Here is a 14,473-nt window from a genome sequence, read left to right on the forward strand (position 1 = left end):
ACATAACAAAGTAAGAGAGTATTTCTCAACAAACTTTATTAATCAGATTTACAACATTGGTAACACATTAAATAGGTAGTATTGTACAAAATTAATTCAGCAGCAAGCAAATGTTTAAAAAAACAAAATGTCAAAATATCACAAAAATTCACCTCAACTTAACACTTCTAAAACACAAGCATACAATTTAAAGTTATGTTTCCAGAACAATGTAAATTTTTTGTACTTTGATAAATTTAAGAGATTCATAATTTCATCATTCTAAATGATATACACTAAAGTGTGAACTAACTTTAATAGATAAAAGTGTGCAGATATTATGAACATTTTATGTAACTGTTACTAGCAAAATGTGAAATCTGGCTATACAGTGCCAACTTCTTAGTTAAAACTTTCTACAGATACCAGTAACATTACATATCAAATACAGTTAACAGGATTTATTTTAAGTTTGATGTTTCTGAACGAATTTCAATCAACGTTGATTGCTTTAAAAATTTATCTTTTGATGTGAAACTTTTTTTTTTCTTTTGCATTTTGTTTAATATAAAAAGTTTCTTAAGAATAAGTTATTTTGTCAACATTTATTTTGGTGATTTCAATTTCTTTTTTCACTTCTTTATGTATCATTAAAAAAAACTTTTATACAATTGTAAGGTGTAATTTATAATGCATATGATTTAATAAAGAATTAATATGGCCATTTCTGAATACAAAGAAAGTGATTGATATGAACTATTTTAGCCTAGCCAGCAATTTGAAAAATCCGGCACAAACTGAAAAGCTACACTAATAAATAAAAAATCTAAGAAAATATTTTTCTTAAAAATTGTCATTCTGTGACATGATTCACAGAATCATTACCAAATGTGATGGATATTTTAAAGCAATCAAATTATAACATATATTTTTTATTCTACATTTCAGTACAAATTAGATTATTTTAAAAGGTTAAAGAAACAAAATAGAAGAGAGGAGCAAAGAAAAAACAGATGAATATACAGGGTGTTGGAGAAGTCCCCGTACCTTTATTATTCTTGTCTCTACTGTCATAAATTTGTATGTTATATCATATCTTTTTTTTTCCTTTTTAGTTATTGGTATCTTTGCTTGAGATTTTATCATTGTTGTTGATTTGTCAGTTATTAAAATGAGGCTAATGTAGGGGGTCAGAGCTACACGATGGAGGAGCAATTGGTGGTATGTGTGTGTGGATACATGAAAGACCACATATGGGGTAAACAATAACACAGATAATAATGGATGCATTTAGAAATCATTTTGGCAAGGCTTCACCTAATATAATAACATACGTACCAGTGTACAGGGACTTATCGGACACACTGTATATATACACATTTTATTTTACAGAGTAATGAGCTATTCTGTGATACATCAAATATAATGAAAAAGTTTGTGAACAAGAATGTTTTTAATTAAAGTCAACCTACAGAGATCTTGCTTTTTAATTAATATGAACTATTAATTGTAATCATGATGCTTGCTTTTGTAGTTAATTTTTTATTATTTTTTTTAAAGGGGTTCATCTACAAAGAAATTTGGAACATTTAGAAACATCTCACAACATTTCTCTTCTTAAAAAAAGAAAAACTTCAAAAATTTTCAAACAAACTAAAGGGATCTTTCATAAAATTCTAAATTACTTAACCGGACCCTTAATAAAATACATTTATAAACATTTCATAAAATTTCTGTCCCCAAAAACAATCTTTGAAAAATTTTCAAACAAGTTAAATGAGCTTTCCATAAAATTCTAAATTACCTAAATGGACCCTTCACAAAACTAATGGAGAATTTAGTTTAATTTATAATTTTATTCTTCCTTACTTTGTCCTTTTCAATGCATTTCTTATTCTTTAAATGCATAACAAAGCGTAAAATGTAAGACAAATGTGTTAGAAGAAAAGCATATTTTCTATCAGATTATAAATAAAACTAATAAAAAAAATTTTGAAAATAAAAGGAACAATGTATTATGTTTCCTTAAACCATTAAAACTAATTCTGAAAACTTGTAGGATTCTTTGGAGATTTAACTAACTGCCAGTTTTTATTCAGATTACTAATTCATTTTTGATTTTATTTACAATAGTACTTCATTGTGTATTTGAAAGTGATATGAAGTTCAGGAGTGCAGATTTACAAGTCAATTGTTATTCCTTTCCTGTATTCCTGCATTGAAATTATCAAAAAAAAAAAATTTTCTTTGTTGCAATGTTTGTAAGATTGCTTTGTTATTTATTTATTTATTTTCTTAATTTTAAAGTTATTACCTTACATTCATTATTATCTATTTTGAAAGTTAAGACATTTGTTGCAGATGTAGTTTTTCTGAAATTGTAATTAGTTTGCAAAACTAAGACCTTTGTTTGAAGAGAGAGAAAAGTCATTTTTACAAAATCACATTTTTTGCTAAATTCCCTGGAAAGAAAATCTGGATAGACCCATGCTTTATCAAAAGAGTTTAGCAGACAAAGTGACAATACTGGAATTTCACACTGGACTAGACAAGTTCATGTGAGCTTGACTTTTACCCTTGTAGTTTTAAAAACAGTATTTATTCTGCGAATTTATAGTTTTTGAATTTCATGATGCAAGCTCTTCACTGACTTTGTTGAGTAGTGCATCACAGGTTTTCTTGGCATCTCCTAATAACATAGCTGTGTTTTCTTTATAAAATATTGGATTATCTACAGCTGCATATCCAACTCCTAAGCTCCTCTTCATGACAATAACCTGAAAATATAAAAAATACTTAAAACTTATATTCTTATCATACAATTATGGCTCCCTTATGAAGGAAGTAGGGGTACCACAGCAACAGGGCCTAGAATGAAAAACTAATGGTAAAACTTTTTTAATCCCTATTTCTGAGCTTGGCGAGAGTGGAAGGAGCCTGTTACATGGTCTGGTAAGAGGACCACAGAATCAATATGGGGCCCATGCATGCAGTTCCCACTATAAAAGAGACCAGGGGTGTACACAGGGGGGGGGGGACTTGTTGGCCGGGCCCAAGCCTGAATGGGGCCTGAGATTTTTAAAATGGCGGGTCATATATATGTATGGACGTGGGGGTAAACCATATGGAGGGGGACCCAAAAAGTTATTTGTGATGAGCTACTAAATTTCTGCACGCCCCTTAAAAAGAAAAGTATGTTTCCTAGCTCATGCTACCTAGTCATAACATTTTTTTTATTACAATTTAATTTTTAGTTAGCATGTGTTAAATTGAAAACATCAATTAAAATAACCTACTACACATTAGAACAGTGATGTCCTACCCATAGCAAGTGTGCCACACTAAGTATTAAAAATTATACAGGAAGACTTATTGAACATTTTTAAAAATTGAGAAGTTAATTTTGGTTTCAGAAGTTTTCTCAAAAACTAAAAACTTGACTCACATTTGAAGAAAAAAACTAAAATTTTACTTAATTTACATATTTAAGTATAAGCATAATGATTAACATAATGACATCAAAATATAGTCAGTATAAAAGCTTCATGAAGAAATAGTGATGCGATGCAGAAGCATAGATGGATGGAGGTGGCAAGGTTGGCGCACACATTGTCTCAAGAACAATATTTCAAGTACAAAAAAAAAACATTTTATTCAGTATAAAATACTGCTACGATGCACAAAATCAATGATCAATGGGAATTCAAGACATAAAATAAATCAGTATGGTATGTACAGTATGTAGTAAGAAAAACTAATGCACATAGTTTTACTATACAGTTGATCCAGTAATGATATTTGTAACTTAAGATAGTGAAGATTTATGCTGCGTGATCAAAGTTGTTCTTATATATTTTTAAATACACTATACAGTTGCTTCACTAGTTCTTTCATAAAGTTTCCATCCATGACTACATAACACCCCTCTTCCTGGTTTCTTAATTTCACAATACAAGAGCACGTTTCATTTTCATAATTTTTGCATTTTGCTTTCAGTTAACTTTTTCGTATTTCCTTTTCTTGACTTTTAATTCTACATATAGAAGATTCACTCATACCTTATTGCGGTGCTACCTTCGACGCATTTTATAGTTGTTCAAGCACATAATCTTTAGCTTTCCTTTAATTGTCAGAAATTTTCTCTTTATCTTCACAAGATGAAACAGCGCTCTTAAGTGTCATTATATTTCAACAACTTTCACATTTAGATTGAAAAAAAGTAAAATGAGAAGCAGTTGTTTGTATAAGTGATGCATCAGGCTAGTACGGTGTGAGAACTTCTGCTCTCAGTGATGCTAAAGGGATGAAAGTACATTCACAAAAAAAAAATCCGTAGTCAATAACAAAGCCGATACTTACACACTACGATTCCTTTCCGAAAATTTTCGTGTTGCGAGCGAGGAATTTGCGTTATGTATAAAATTCTTAACTGGAGAAAAAAATCGCATTATAGCTGTTTCACGTAAGTCGTATCTCGTTGTAGCGGAGTAGACTGTATTTGCGTGTTACGTGAATGATGATTTCGATAAAGCTAAAGAAGTTTTTGAAGAAGTTTGCATCAACTAGTTTCAATGACAGAAGAGGACAATTTAAAAATGATTTCAAGATGTAACTAAAGTTAGAAAAGCAGAGTGGACCAAATTAGATATTTTTTGCACAAATGCCTGGTTGCTAGCATAAAAGCTTGCTTGAAAATCATTTGACAAGAAAAGTTTTAAAGTAAAACATTGTATTATCCATCAAGAAGTTCTTTATAATGAGGGCTCATACTTGTTTTTTGTTGCTGACCCTGTAGTGCACTGTCTTAAAAAATACAAACTCTATCTCACATTTTATTTCAATTCTTAATCAATGAGCTTTTCCTTTACTGAGCTTCTACACTCAGTGTTAGAAATAAGAGTTAAAATCTAGGCATCATGACGGTGCCTAGTATAAGTTTCTAGATGTCAAAACAAATCTAGGTGCCATTTTCAATGAATGAAATAAATGTATCTCTACATAGTATACAATGAAGTCTCCAAAAATCATCTGTTTGTGTGAACCCGCAAAACTTGACAACTAACCACTCGATTTCATTGCAATTTCCAGAGTATCTTTCTTTCAGCACCAGAAAGGTTTGCAGACCAGTTCAAAAAAAAAAAAAAAAAAAAAAAAAATCGATAAATAGTTCCTTTTTTATTCCAATTTAGGCCCGATTTTAACATAAATTCCCGAATATGGGGGTGAAAAATTACTTGCACGTATTATTATTACATATTGTTGGAAAGGGTGGAATTATCCGCATTCTACGCAATTTGTTCCAATGCTCTAACTTAATGATGGTGGGAGTTATTTGTGCTTTTAGCTCGAACATTTTTAGATTTAGCTGAAAATTAGACACTACTTTTGTTAAAAACATCAATAAAAAGTGAAGGCACTGTCCCCACAGTTTTCTTTTTGACACCATTGGATGGAGCAATATTTTTTACTCCAGATCCATCTCGACCTTTGGACGAAAAACTAAGCTTCTATCTCCAAAGGAAAAAAGTTACCAGTCTTTTTAAATCAGGTTCAAAATATCTCATATGCTTTCAAGTTTTTAACCATTTAATTTTCGCGTTACCATAGTTACGCTTTTTGAATCCATTGTTTCTTTCCATCTTTCTCACTTTCAATTTCTCAAACTTATTTTATTTTGTGTTTTCATAGTTACGCTTTTTAAATCCATCTTTTTCATTTTAATTTCTTAACATTATTTTCTGTCTTTGTTTGGAAGGGAAACATTGCATGATGTGTTTTTTTCTTTCTTTCTTTTGTTTAAGCCTGATTGTTGAATACACGTTATTTGACAATTTTTATTTCCGAGGTAGATCGGGCAAAGCCGGGCAACGCAGCTAGTCTAAATATATATATATATATAATTTTATAATAATCATACTGCCAATATGCGCTGTTCTATGTTGTGCTGCCTCTAGCATATTTGTAAAGTATAAAAAATTTTTAAAGACAGAAATTATTGCATGTGTAAATTACTTTTACAAATTTATCCTTTGGGCCAATCATGGGTCCTAATCCCAATGAAAAGTGTAAATGTAATTCAAAACATTAGGTGTCAATTTTGGCTTCTAGGGTTGACACCTAATCTTGATGTCAGATTAAAATTTTTAGTCGCAAAATGTGACAAACAACGACTTATTTCTAACACTGCCTCCACTGATCAGATTTACACAGAAAAAGTGTTCAATTTGAGTAATAACCAAAAATCCATTAATAAATAACATTTTTTAAAAACATTTCTTAGTATGGGGAAAAAAATGAAATTAGCATGCAAAACTGTTTTTCTCATGATTGTGGCTCACTTCTGAAAAAGGTTGGCTACCCCTGCATTAGAACTTCAACACGGCTATTCTTTGCTGGTAACTTCCATTATAATTTTACCAAGGGTAATTCTAGTATACCATACTAAATGCTACTTTAGTGCAACCTTTCACACATAAATAAAAAGTGTAATAAGTATAGAAAGTATTTCACAGCCAGATAATTATGAAATATTTGAAAACATTATGCATACCTGTTTTGATAGCCAAACTTTCAACACTGGCATGCCAGCAATAATAGAATTTGGATCTTCTTCTGCTGCAGAATTTACGGTATCATTTGCACCAATAACAAGAACTAAGTCTGTATCCTTAAAGTCATCATTAATTTCATCCATCTCAAGAACAATATCATAAGGCACACCAGCTTCAGCTAAAAGGACATTTAACTGCCCTGGCATACGTCCTAATAGAAAAATAACATTTCTGTAGTAGAATTATATTTACCAAGATAAAAGCAAATGCTGAAAAAAAAATGGAATAGAGTCTTTTGCTGTCAAGGTAATTGATTAAATATTTTAGAGTACAAAAGTAACCCTCCTATAACATGGTCAATAGGTTTCTAGAGAAAGTTGTTTGGGGATGAAACCCTGTTGTGAGACATATAATAAGAAGTAAAAGGAGTATTAATTGTGAAAACTCAATAAGAACAAACTTTTTTTAAATTAAAGAACTACATTTTTAAAACATAATGAAAACTAGAGCACAAAATAAAAACTATAAAATACAATGAAAATATACTATAGATTGTAACCCAAAATTAATAAACAAAAATGTTTTCATGCAAAAAAAGTCAATTGAACAATTTTTTCTTCTCATCTGTCACAGCTTATTTCAATTAATCGAAAAAGTTTTTTGCTGTTCCCTTTACTTTCTGAAGCTTTCTCTTCCTTTAGGTGCTTTGCACTGAGTTTGCTCCTTAGAAACTATGTAATTTTAGTTTGAAGATTCTTAGAGTTATTATAGTTTTTTCGGTCTGGAGAAAGTCAACTTTTTGCAGTTCTCTAGAATTTCTGGCTTCTTTCAACAAAAGGTGTCTGCATCCATGAAAAATGACTCAAGATTTTAACCTGAGTTAAACCATTTTTGTAAGTTTTGTACTAGTTAAATTATTAATCCCCACTTCTCCATTAATGTTATTGTCCTCAGAATAGATTTTATTCCTTGGAGCCCTGAAACACACGTCTGCAGCTCCCTGCAATTTTGTGCAAATCAATGTTGTAATATTATCTTTTACTTGCATTTATGAAAATAAAAGTATTTCAGGTCTACTGATGCATTACTGTTACTTTACATACAACACTTTAATACAACTTTGAGCTTAAACTATGCTTTCAGCTAAAAGTATATATAAAAAAAAAACATTTTGCAATAAATATTTTTAAAAATGCAACTTGCCTGCAACTGGATGTATCCCAAATCGAACATTTTTGCCTTTGCTTGTCAAAGTTTTCACCATTTCAGCTAGTGGATATTGAGCTTTTGCAACACACAATCCATAACCCGGGGTGATAATAATATTTTTGGCCTCATTAATCATTTGTACAGCTTGAGATACATCAACTTCAGTGTGAGTTCCTGTAACTGCCATTGGCTTTCCAGTACCAGTACTTGAAGTTCCATATCCACCCAAAATAACATTAGGCAAAGAGCGATTCATTGCCTATAATGAAAAAGGACTAAAATCTGTAATTAAAAAATTTTTAGTAGAAAAAAAATATATTGGATTAGAATTTAGTTTTAAAGCAAGCAATTCATTATTTGAACAATATTTTTATTTTTCAATGAATAATCTTTATAAAGTTATTACATGCAACACAAATGAACTTTCTGAAAACGGAATACCAGGACTATACTTTACTGAGTAATACCTTAAAAACAGAATATATATCAACAGAATATATAAAAACAGAAAATAGCCAATGAACTGGATAATAATAATTTAATTATGCAAAATTTTACCTATTTCAAATTTAGACCTGATTGCCCCCCCCCCCCTCCCCTGGTTACCTGATTTAAATAGTTTTATTGATTTCATTTTTGTAAATGCCTGATACTTGAAGCTGCTAAGAATGTTGAGTGTTTTCTTTAGACTCCTTGAAAAAAAATGCCCACTTCCAATATCATAAAACTTTTTTACCCAGATTGAATCAATTTATCAATATTGTTATCTTATGTGGTGAAAATAACTGATTATATAACTTTTTTTGCTTTCTTTGAGTTTAGTTTTACAACTATCAGCTATTATTTCCTTGAGGTTACAAAATATAGTCGCCAGAAGAAACGAAACATAGGTAGTTCATGTAGTTGCTCAAAACTTTTATTTTTGACAGTATGTTGCATGTGTCAACATGGCATTTACATCATTTATTTGAAAATATTAGTAGTGGGCCGCGTTCTCATAGGAATTAAATGACTTTGGATGGCACACAGTTCATGGAATGCATACATAGCAGCTGAAGATTAGATCATTTGTTTCAGTATTGTGGCTCAAAAATTTGTCAATAGATTAATGAAAATTATGATGAAAATGACGAAGATAATGTGGAATACAAGTTTTGTTAAGAAAGAGAAAAAAAGGGGGCTAGAAATTAATTTAGTATTCTCCTGCCATTGCAACTGCAATGACTAAAGGGAAAAATGCTTTTATATTTTTGTAAGACATAGGCGAGGATCGAAGATGCCCTTTGTTTTTAATGGAGGAGATGTGCCTCATTGCATATACTTGGAGGTGATACAGGGTTTACACTATTTAGTGATAGAAAGTGATCAGTGCACCTTTAAACTAGCAAAGACATCATTTATATCAACCTCAGCATCATCTTATCAATGGCATTTGATTTCAAAGCAATCTTTAAATTTTGTAGCTCTTTTTCAATTTGAATTTTTACGTTTTTCTGCAAATGTTTACTGAAAATGTTTAGATTGCATTCATTTCATTATCAAAGGAAGATAACAAACAATTTTTTGCCATTTTTTAATAATTTGTCATTCTATGTGATATGCATTAAAAAAGAGTTGCAATACAGATCTTCAGACAAGATAGTGAGGATTTTCAGTTTCCAATTACTAAAATGTTGCTATAACTATAATTAACAAGATTTTTAAAACCGCGTATTAATAGAATTTTTTATACTTGAATTACTTTATGAGTTGAACAATTTTTTGAGTAACTCAACAAAATAGATCATTCAGTATTAAAAGTTTCAAAGCACTTAAAAATTTACTTGTAAGTAAAACTTTTTCTGGGATAAAATTCTGTGATGCAAAATACAGCATTTCTCCCTCACTGAAAATTAATTGAAAGTTGTAACTTTAAACATATGTTTTTCTAAAATTTGCTGTTACAATGAACAGCTGAAATAATTTCATTATACATTACTAAGAAATAACAAACTGTTAAAATAAGTTTTTACTTTTTTCAAATGAACTTTTTCTTATCGATTACAAAAAGTTTTTATGTTGCTTTTTAACATGTTATTTTATTTTTATCTTGAAATTTTAATTATGAAGTTGACTGAAAGTTTCATAAATTGTATAAATAACGATGAGAGTTTATAGGATATTTTCTATGAACTTCTTAGTGGCAAAGGATTACTCTTTAAAAATGTGAATTTAGTGACAAAAATGTGTCATGAAACAATTTTTTTTTTCCTTAAAACCGAGAATGGTAAAAGAGCATAGATAGATGATCATGATAATCAACCGATTTGCATCAATTGGTGATGATTGGTGCATAACAATAGTAATTAAGGTGAAATCAGTTGGTTTACAGCTACCAAATTCAAGAACCAAAATATCCAACATTTTCTGCATAGTTATTGATGCGTAAAAATCTCTTGTTTTTTTTTTATCTTGGCAAAAAAAAAAATCAATGTGTGCTCAAAATTATATTACAGTCGGATCCCGCTACAATGGGATCCGACTTGCGCAAAATGGTTATAACGCGAGTTTTTCATGAGTAATGAATTTTGTATTGTTGACGCAAATTACTCACTTGCAACATGAAATTTTTTGGAAAGGAGCAGTGGAGCATTAGAATGGGCTTCGTTGACACTAAATATTGGTTTCGTGAATAGACTTTCATCCCTTTAGCATCACTGACAGCGGAAGTTCACACATTGTACACACATTGTATTAGTCTAAACAACGCTTTGCTGTAGTTTATGCAAATTACCGCTCAGATTCTGAACAGATTTTTCCTTCTTATGAAAGTTGATAAAACAGAATGGTTCCCAAACAAGGACTTTCATCTCAAGTTAGCAAAAGTGGAAAGAAAAAACAGAAATTTTCTGACAATGCAAGAAAAGGTAAAGATTCTCAATGCTTAAACAATTATAAAGTGCCTCGAAGGTAGCAAGACAATTAGGTATGATTTAATATTCAATACGAACAATTAAAGTTCAAGAAAAGGAAATCCGCAAAAGTTCAGAACTTAGCTTAAATAATGAAGCTCCCAAAGTAGTGTCTGATCAAAATACAAGCATCATGAAAATTTAAGCCAGGCCAGAAATAGTGGTGTTCCCACACTGCATAAACTTCATACATTTTAAAATTATAATTAAAACTACGATATCTACTGTTCAGTGCAATTATAATGCAGTAATGTTCTTTCTGTAAGTACCCTACTCTTAAAGTACATGTATCCTATTGATCATTGATTTTGTGCTTCATAACAGAGTAATTATGTTAAATAGTAACGTTTATTCTAAAATACAGTAAAAAGTCAGTTCTTATAAAACATACGGTAATATATAGCTAAGAAATGGTTTGAAACAATTTGAGGGGTGTTAACACATGTCTGAAATACTTGGGTATGCTTATAAAAAATTTCTAAACATACGTTGTTCTAGAACGAGAAATTCCGACTTACGCAAGGGGTCTTGGAACGCATCCCTCGCGTAAGTCGGGATCCGACTGTACACAAAAAGTTTTGGTAATTGAAGTTTTATAACCTATGCCCAACTTTTGAAATTTTTTAAACTTTTGTGACCTATACACATATTAATGAATATATGTCAGCATTTTGTTTCATTTTATAACATGTTTCCTATTGCATTGCATGTTCTATTTTTCTCTGCTTATTCATTTAACCATTCTTCTCTAATCTTTCCTAATTCTGACCACACCTTATTATTATTATTATTTTTTAGTACTTTTTCTTATTGATACTAACCTTACACATTATATATGAAAGAATTGCTCCTGATGATCCAATAAGAGCTCCAACAATAGTCATAAGGTTATTGTTTAACATAAAGCCCTCAGCACAAAGAGCCCATCCAGAGTAACTGTTTAATACAGTTATTACAACAGGCATATCAGCTCCTACAATGAAAAATAAATATCTATTTATGTCAAGAACAAAATACTGGAAAAGCAAACATACAGAGAAAAAGGTATTTTGATAACTTTGATGCATGAGTATAACCAACTACTAAAAAACTACTTCAATGGCAAATAAAAAATGGCGGTTGGAATCCTCAATAGCAGCAACATTACTGTAAAAACGCAATGCAACTATGTAAAAGAATTAAAAAGTCAGTAATCCAACGTTATTAAGCACAAAACTTGCAAATGATTGCAGTCACGTGTTTCGGTGTTACAAGGAACACGTGACTGCAATCATTTGCAAGTTTTGTGCTTAATAACGTTGGATTACTGACTTTTTAATTCTCAGCACAAAGGTATTTATTCTTTATGTAAAAGAATGTTGTGTATACTACATTTTAGTTACATACAATACTTTACCCCTCAGCAAAAATACCAGTCCTTATAACGTTATGCGCATGAGGAGTGACACAAAGAACAAAGCCTTTCATTAGCTTATGCTTATGGTCTAAAGTGTTGTCAAGATGTTTTTGAAACAAGAGCAACGAAAGTTGTAAAAGATTAAATGTGCTAGAGGTCGTATAGCATGAGTGTCACTAAGCTCTTTAAAAGGTTTGCAGGGAATCTGCATTGCCTAACAGAACAATGGAAGGTGTGTAGAAGCCTTCAAGGATGTCAAAATGTGACAGACATGTTTTGGCCAGATTTCTGGTATGCTCAATCGATGGGGCTGGGAAGTGATGTACTGTTCACCATATTCCCTAGACATAAACCTTTGTAACTGATTTAATGCAAAAGACAGGGTCAATGACAGCTAAGTCCCCCCCCCCCCCCACACAAAAAAAATTATAAAATGTGAAATGAAAATTCCAGTTCAATATCTTTAAAATTCAGAAAGTTATCGAACATCTAATGAGCTGAATTTCAGCAATTCTTGGATAGGAGACGAGTCGTGAGGTGTCGTTCGAAAGTTTGAAACGATTGCTTGATTTGTTCAGTGTGATTCATGATGAAAACAGATTATTTGCTTTTGGTAAGTTTTGATGGAAAACTTTGCATGCTATGAGCCAAAACTCTCAAAATAAAATTTGTAGTTTTGAAAAAAATACTCATATCTTCGTGAATATCAGTGATACTTTTTCGAAAGTATATAAAATAATTGTGCATAATAAACTATGTTCCGAAATTTGCAGCTTATTCTCAGCAATTTACGATAAATGATGATCAAAAAACATTTTTGTTTTCCTCCATTTGTGACTGACCCCCAAAATGTGAGGGTGATATAAATTTTATTGGAATATGACAGCTGGATCATACTTCTTATGTGACAAAAGTTACGAAGTAATTGGTCTTATTATTTCCTAAGAAATCCTTAAAAATGTGAATTTTTGAAAGAGGCATAATACTTTGGTCATATAGTGTATTAAGATATTGAGATTAACTGCAAGTTTTGAGTGTTGTTATCAAGATATCATATACTTATTTTATTTCATACTTTTTAGTGCAAACTAAGCTTATAGAAATAGCCTTCAGAAATAAAAACATTTTTTACATTTTATTAAAGTTTTTACTCCTTGAAATTTAAAGCATATTTACCTTTTACCTACCCTTATTTTAAAAAAGAAAATGGTATTGATGTTTGCTTTAAGTAAATGTATTTTGCATAAAGAGAGAATAGCTTATATTTACCATTTTCGGCTCTAAATATTGCAAGTTTGTATACTCGAAGCAGTTTTGACCAAATATAATGAAGGAAGAAAAAAAGCTTTTAAAAACTTTTAAACTGTTGACTTGACTTTAATTTAAAAAAGCTCAAAAACTTATATTTTTTGAAAAGTTCAAAATGCTCAGCCCACAAATATATGCTTGCTTAAGTTCAGTCTCAAAATGTATTTGTTCAACAAATTAACAAAACTTTAACGTCATCACTATTGTTTTCATTGTGTTTGTCAACCGGAAGTAAAACATAGGCATTATGAAGGAGAAAGTGAACTGAGAAATAGTCTAATAAAACCACAAATAATTTAACTAAGAACATTTAAAGGAATTATTTTTTTATTGTTCATGTGCAAACTAATCAATTTTTTTAATTTCATAATTTTATAACCAAGTAAATATGTCAACTAATAAATAAAAATTAATAATGATGCAAAAAAAATCGATACTAATATATTATTACCGAGAAATGATTAAACACATAGTTTAATCAATACAAACAGTAATTACACTTAAGTCACTAAATGCAGGTTGCAGAGAAAGACCCCAAGTGAAAAAGACCTATCAAATAACAACAAATTAATAACCTCCAATAGCAGCAGTCAGCGTGACACCCATAATCATTGAAAGAGCACTCGTGGCACCTAAACAACTTAATCCAGCAGCGCTACTGCTAGACATTAAATAGTAAGCCATGGCAGCCACATTGCCAGCCATAAGTCCAGCATTCAAAGCATGACGTCCAGGAAGAAGCAGAGGTGCAGAATTCAGAAGACCTTAAAAAGAAATTTAAATCATTGTTAGCTACCCTTCAGGTAAATAGCACATAAAAACAAGATATCTCAGTGGAAACAACTCATATGCAAAGAGTGGGGTGAAAAAAAAAGGTAATTCAGGGATGTAATAAGCATAAATTAAACATGGTATATGCAATAGTTTCAGATCTGTATTATTCTCATCAGATTTGTAACAGTTCAGGGAAACATTCCTCTAAAAACCGAGAACTTTCTCCCGTGATCTCCCATGACTTAAAAAAAAATCTGTGAGTGATAAATAAAATTTATTATTGAATTTTCTGTGAGCGTGTAATT

At 30.7% G+C, this 14,473-nt stretch overlaps 1 protein-coding gene across 3 annotated transcripts in view; it reads right to left on the minus strand.

The window, feature by feature from the left end:
• Nucleotides 1-1,102: 1,102 nt before the first annotated feature.
• The window catches only part of LOC129232319 (NAD(P) transhydrogenase, mitochondrial-like), a 93,863-nt gene continuing 80,492 nt past the window's right edge, over nucleotides 1,103-14,473 (minus strand). For all 3 annotated transcript variants that reach the window (XM_054866485.1, XM_054866478.1, XM_054866490.1), the window contains exons 12-16: nucleotides 13,970-14,158; nucleotides 11,512-11,663; nucleotides 7,734-7,998; nucleotides 6,530-6,741; nucleotides 1,103-2,756 (exon numbers count right to left, since the gene is read on the minus strand). In XM_054866485.1, coding sequence (XP_054722460.1) covers nucleotides 2,607-2,756; nucleotides 6,530-6,741; nucleotides 7,734-7,998; nucleotides 11,512-11,663; nucleotides 13,970-14,158 — 968 coding nt within the window. In that variant the 3' untranslated portion in view covers nucleotides 1,103-2,606. The remainder of the gene's footprint in view (nucleotides 2,757-6,529; nucleotides 6,742-7,733; nucleotides 7,999-11,511; nucleotides 11,664-13,969; nucleotides 14,159-14,473) is intronic.

The sequence above is a fragment of the Uloborus diversus genome, chromosome 1 (assembly GCF_026930045.1).
Source record: "Uloborus diversus isolate 005 chromosome 1, Udiv.v.3.1, whole genome shotgun sequence".
In the NCBI taxonomy this organism is placed as follows: Eukaryota; Metazoa; Arthropoda; class Arachnida; order Araneae; family Uloboridae; genus Uloborus; species Uloborus diversus.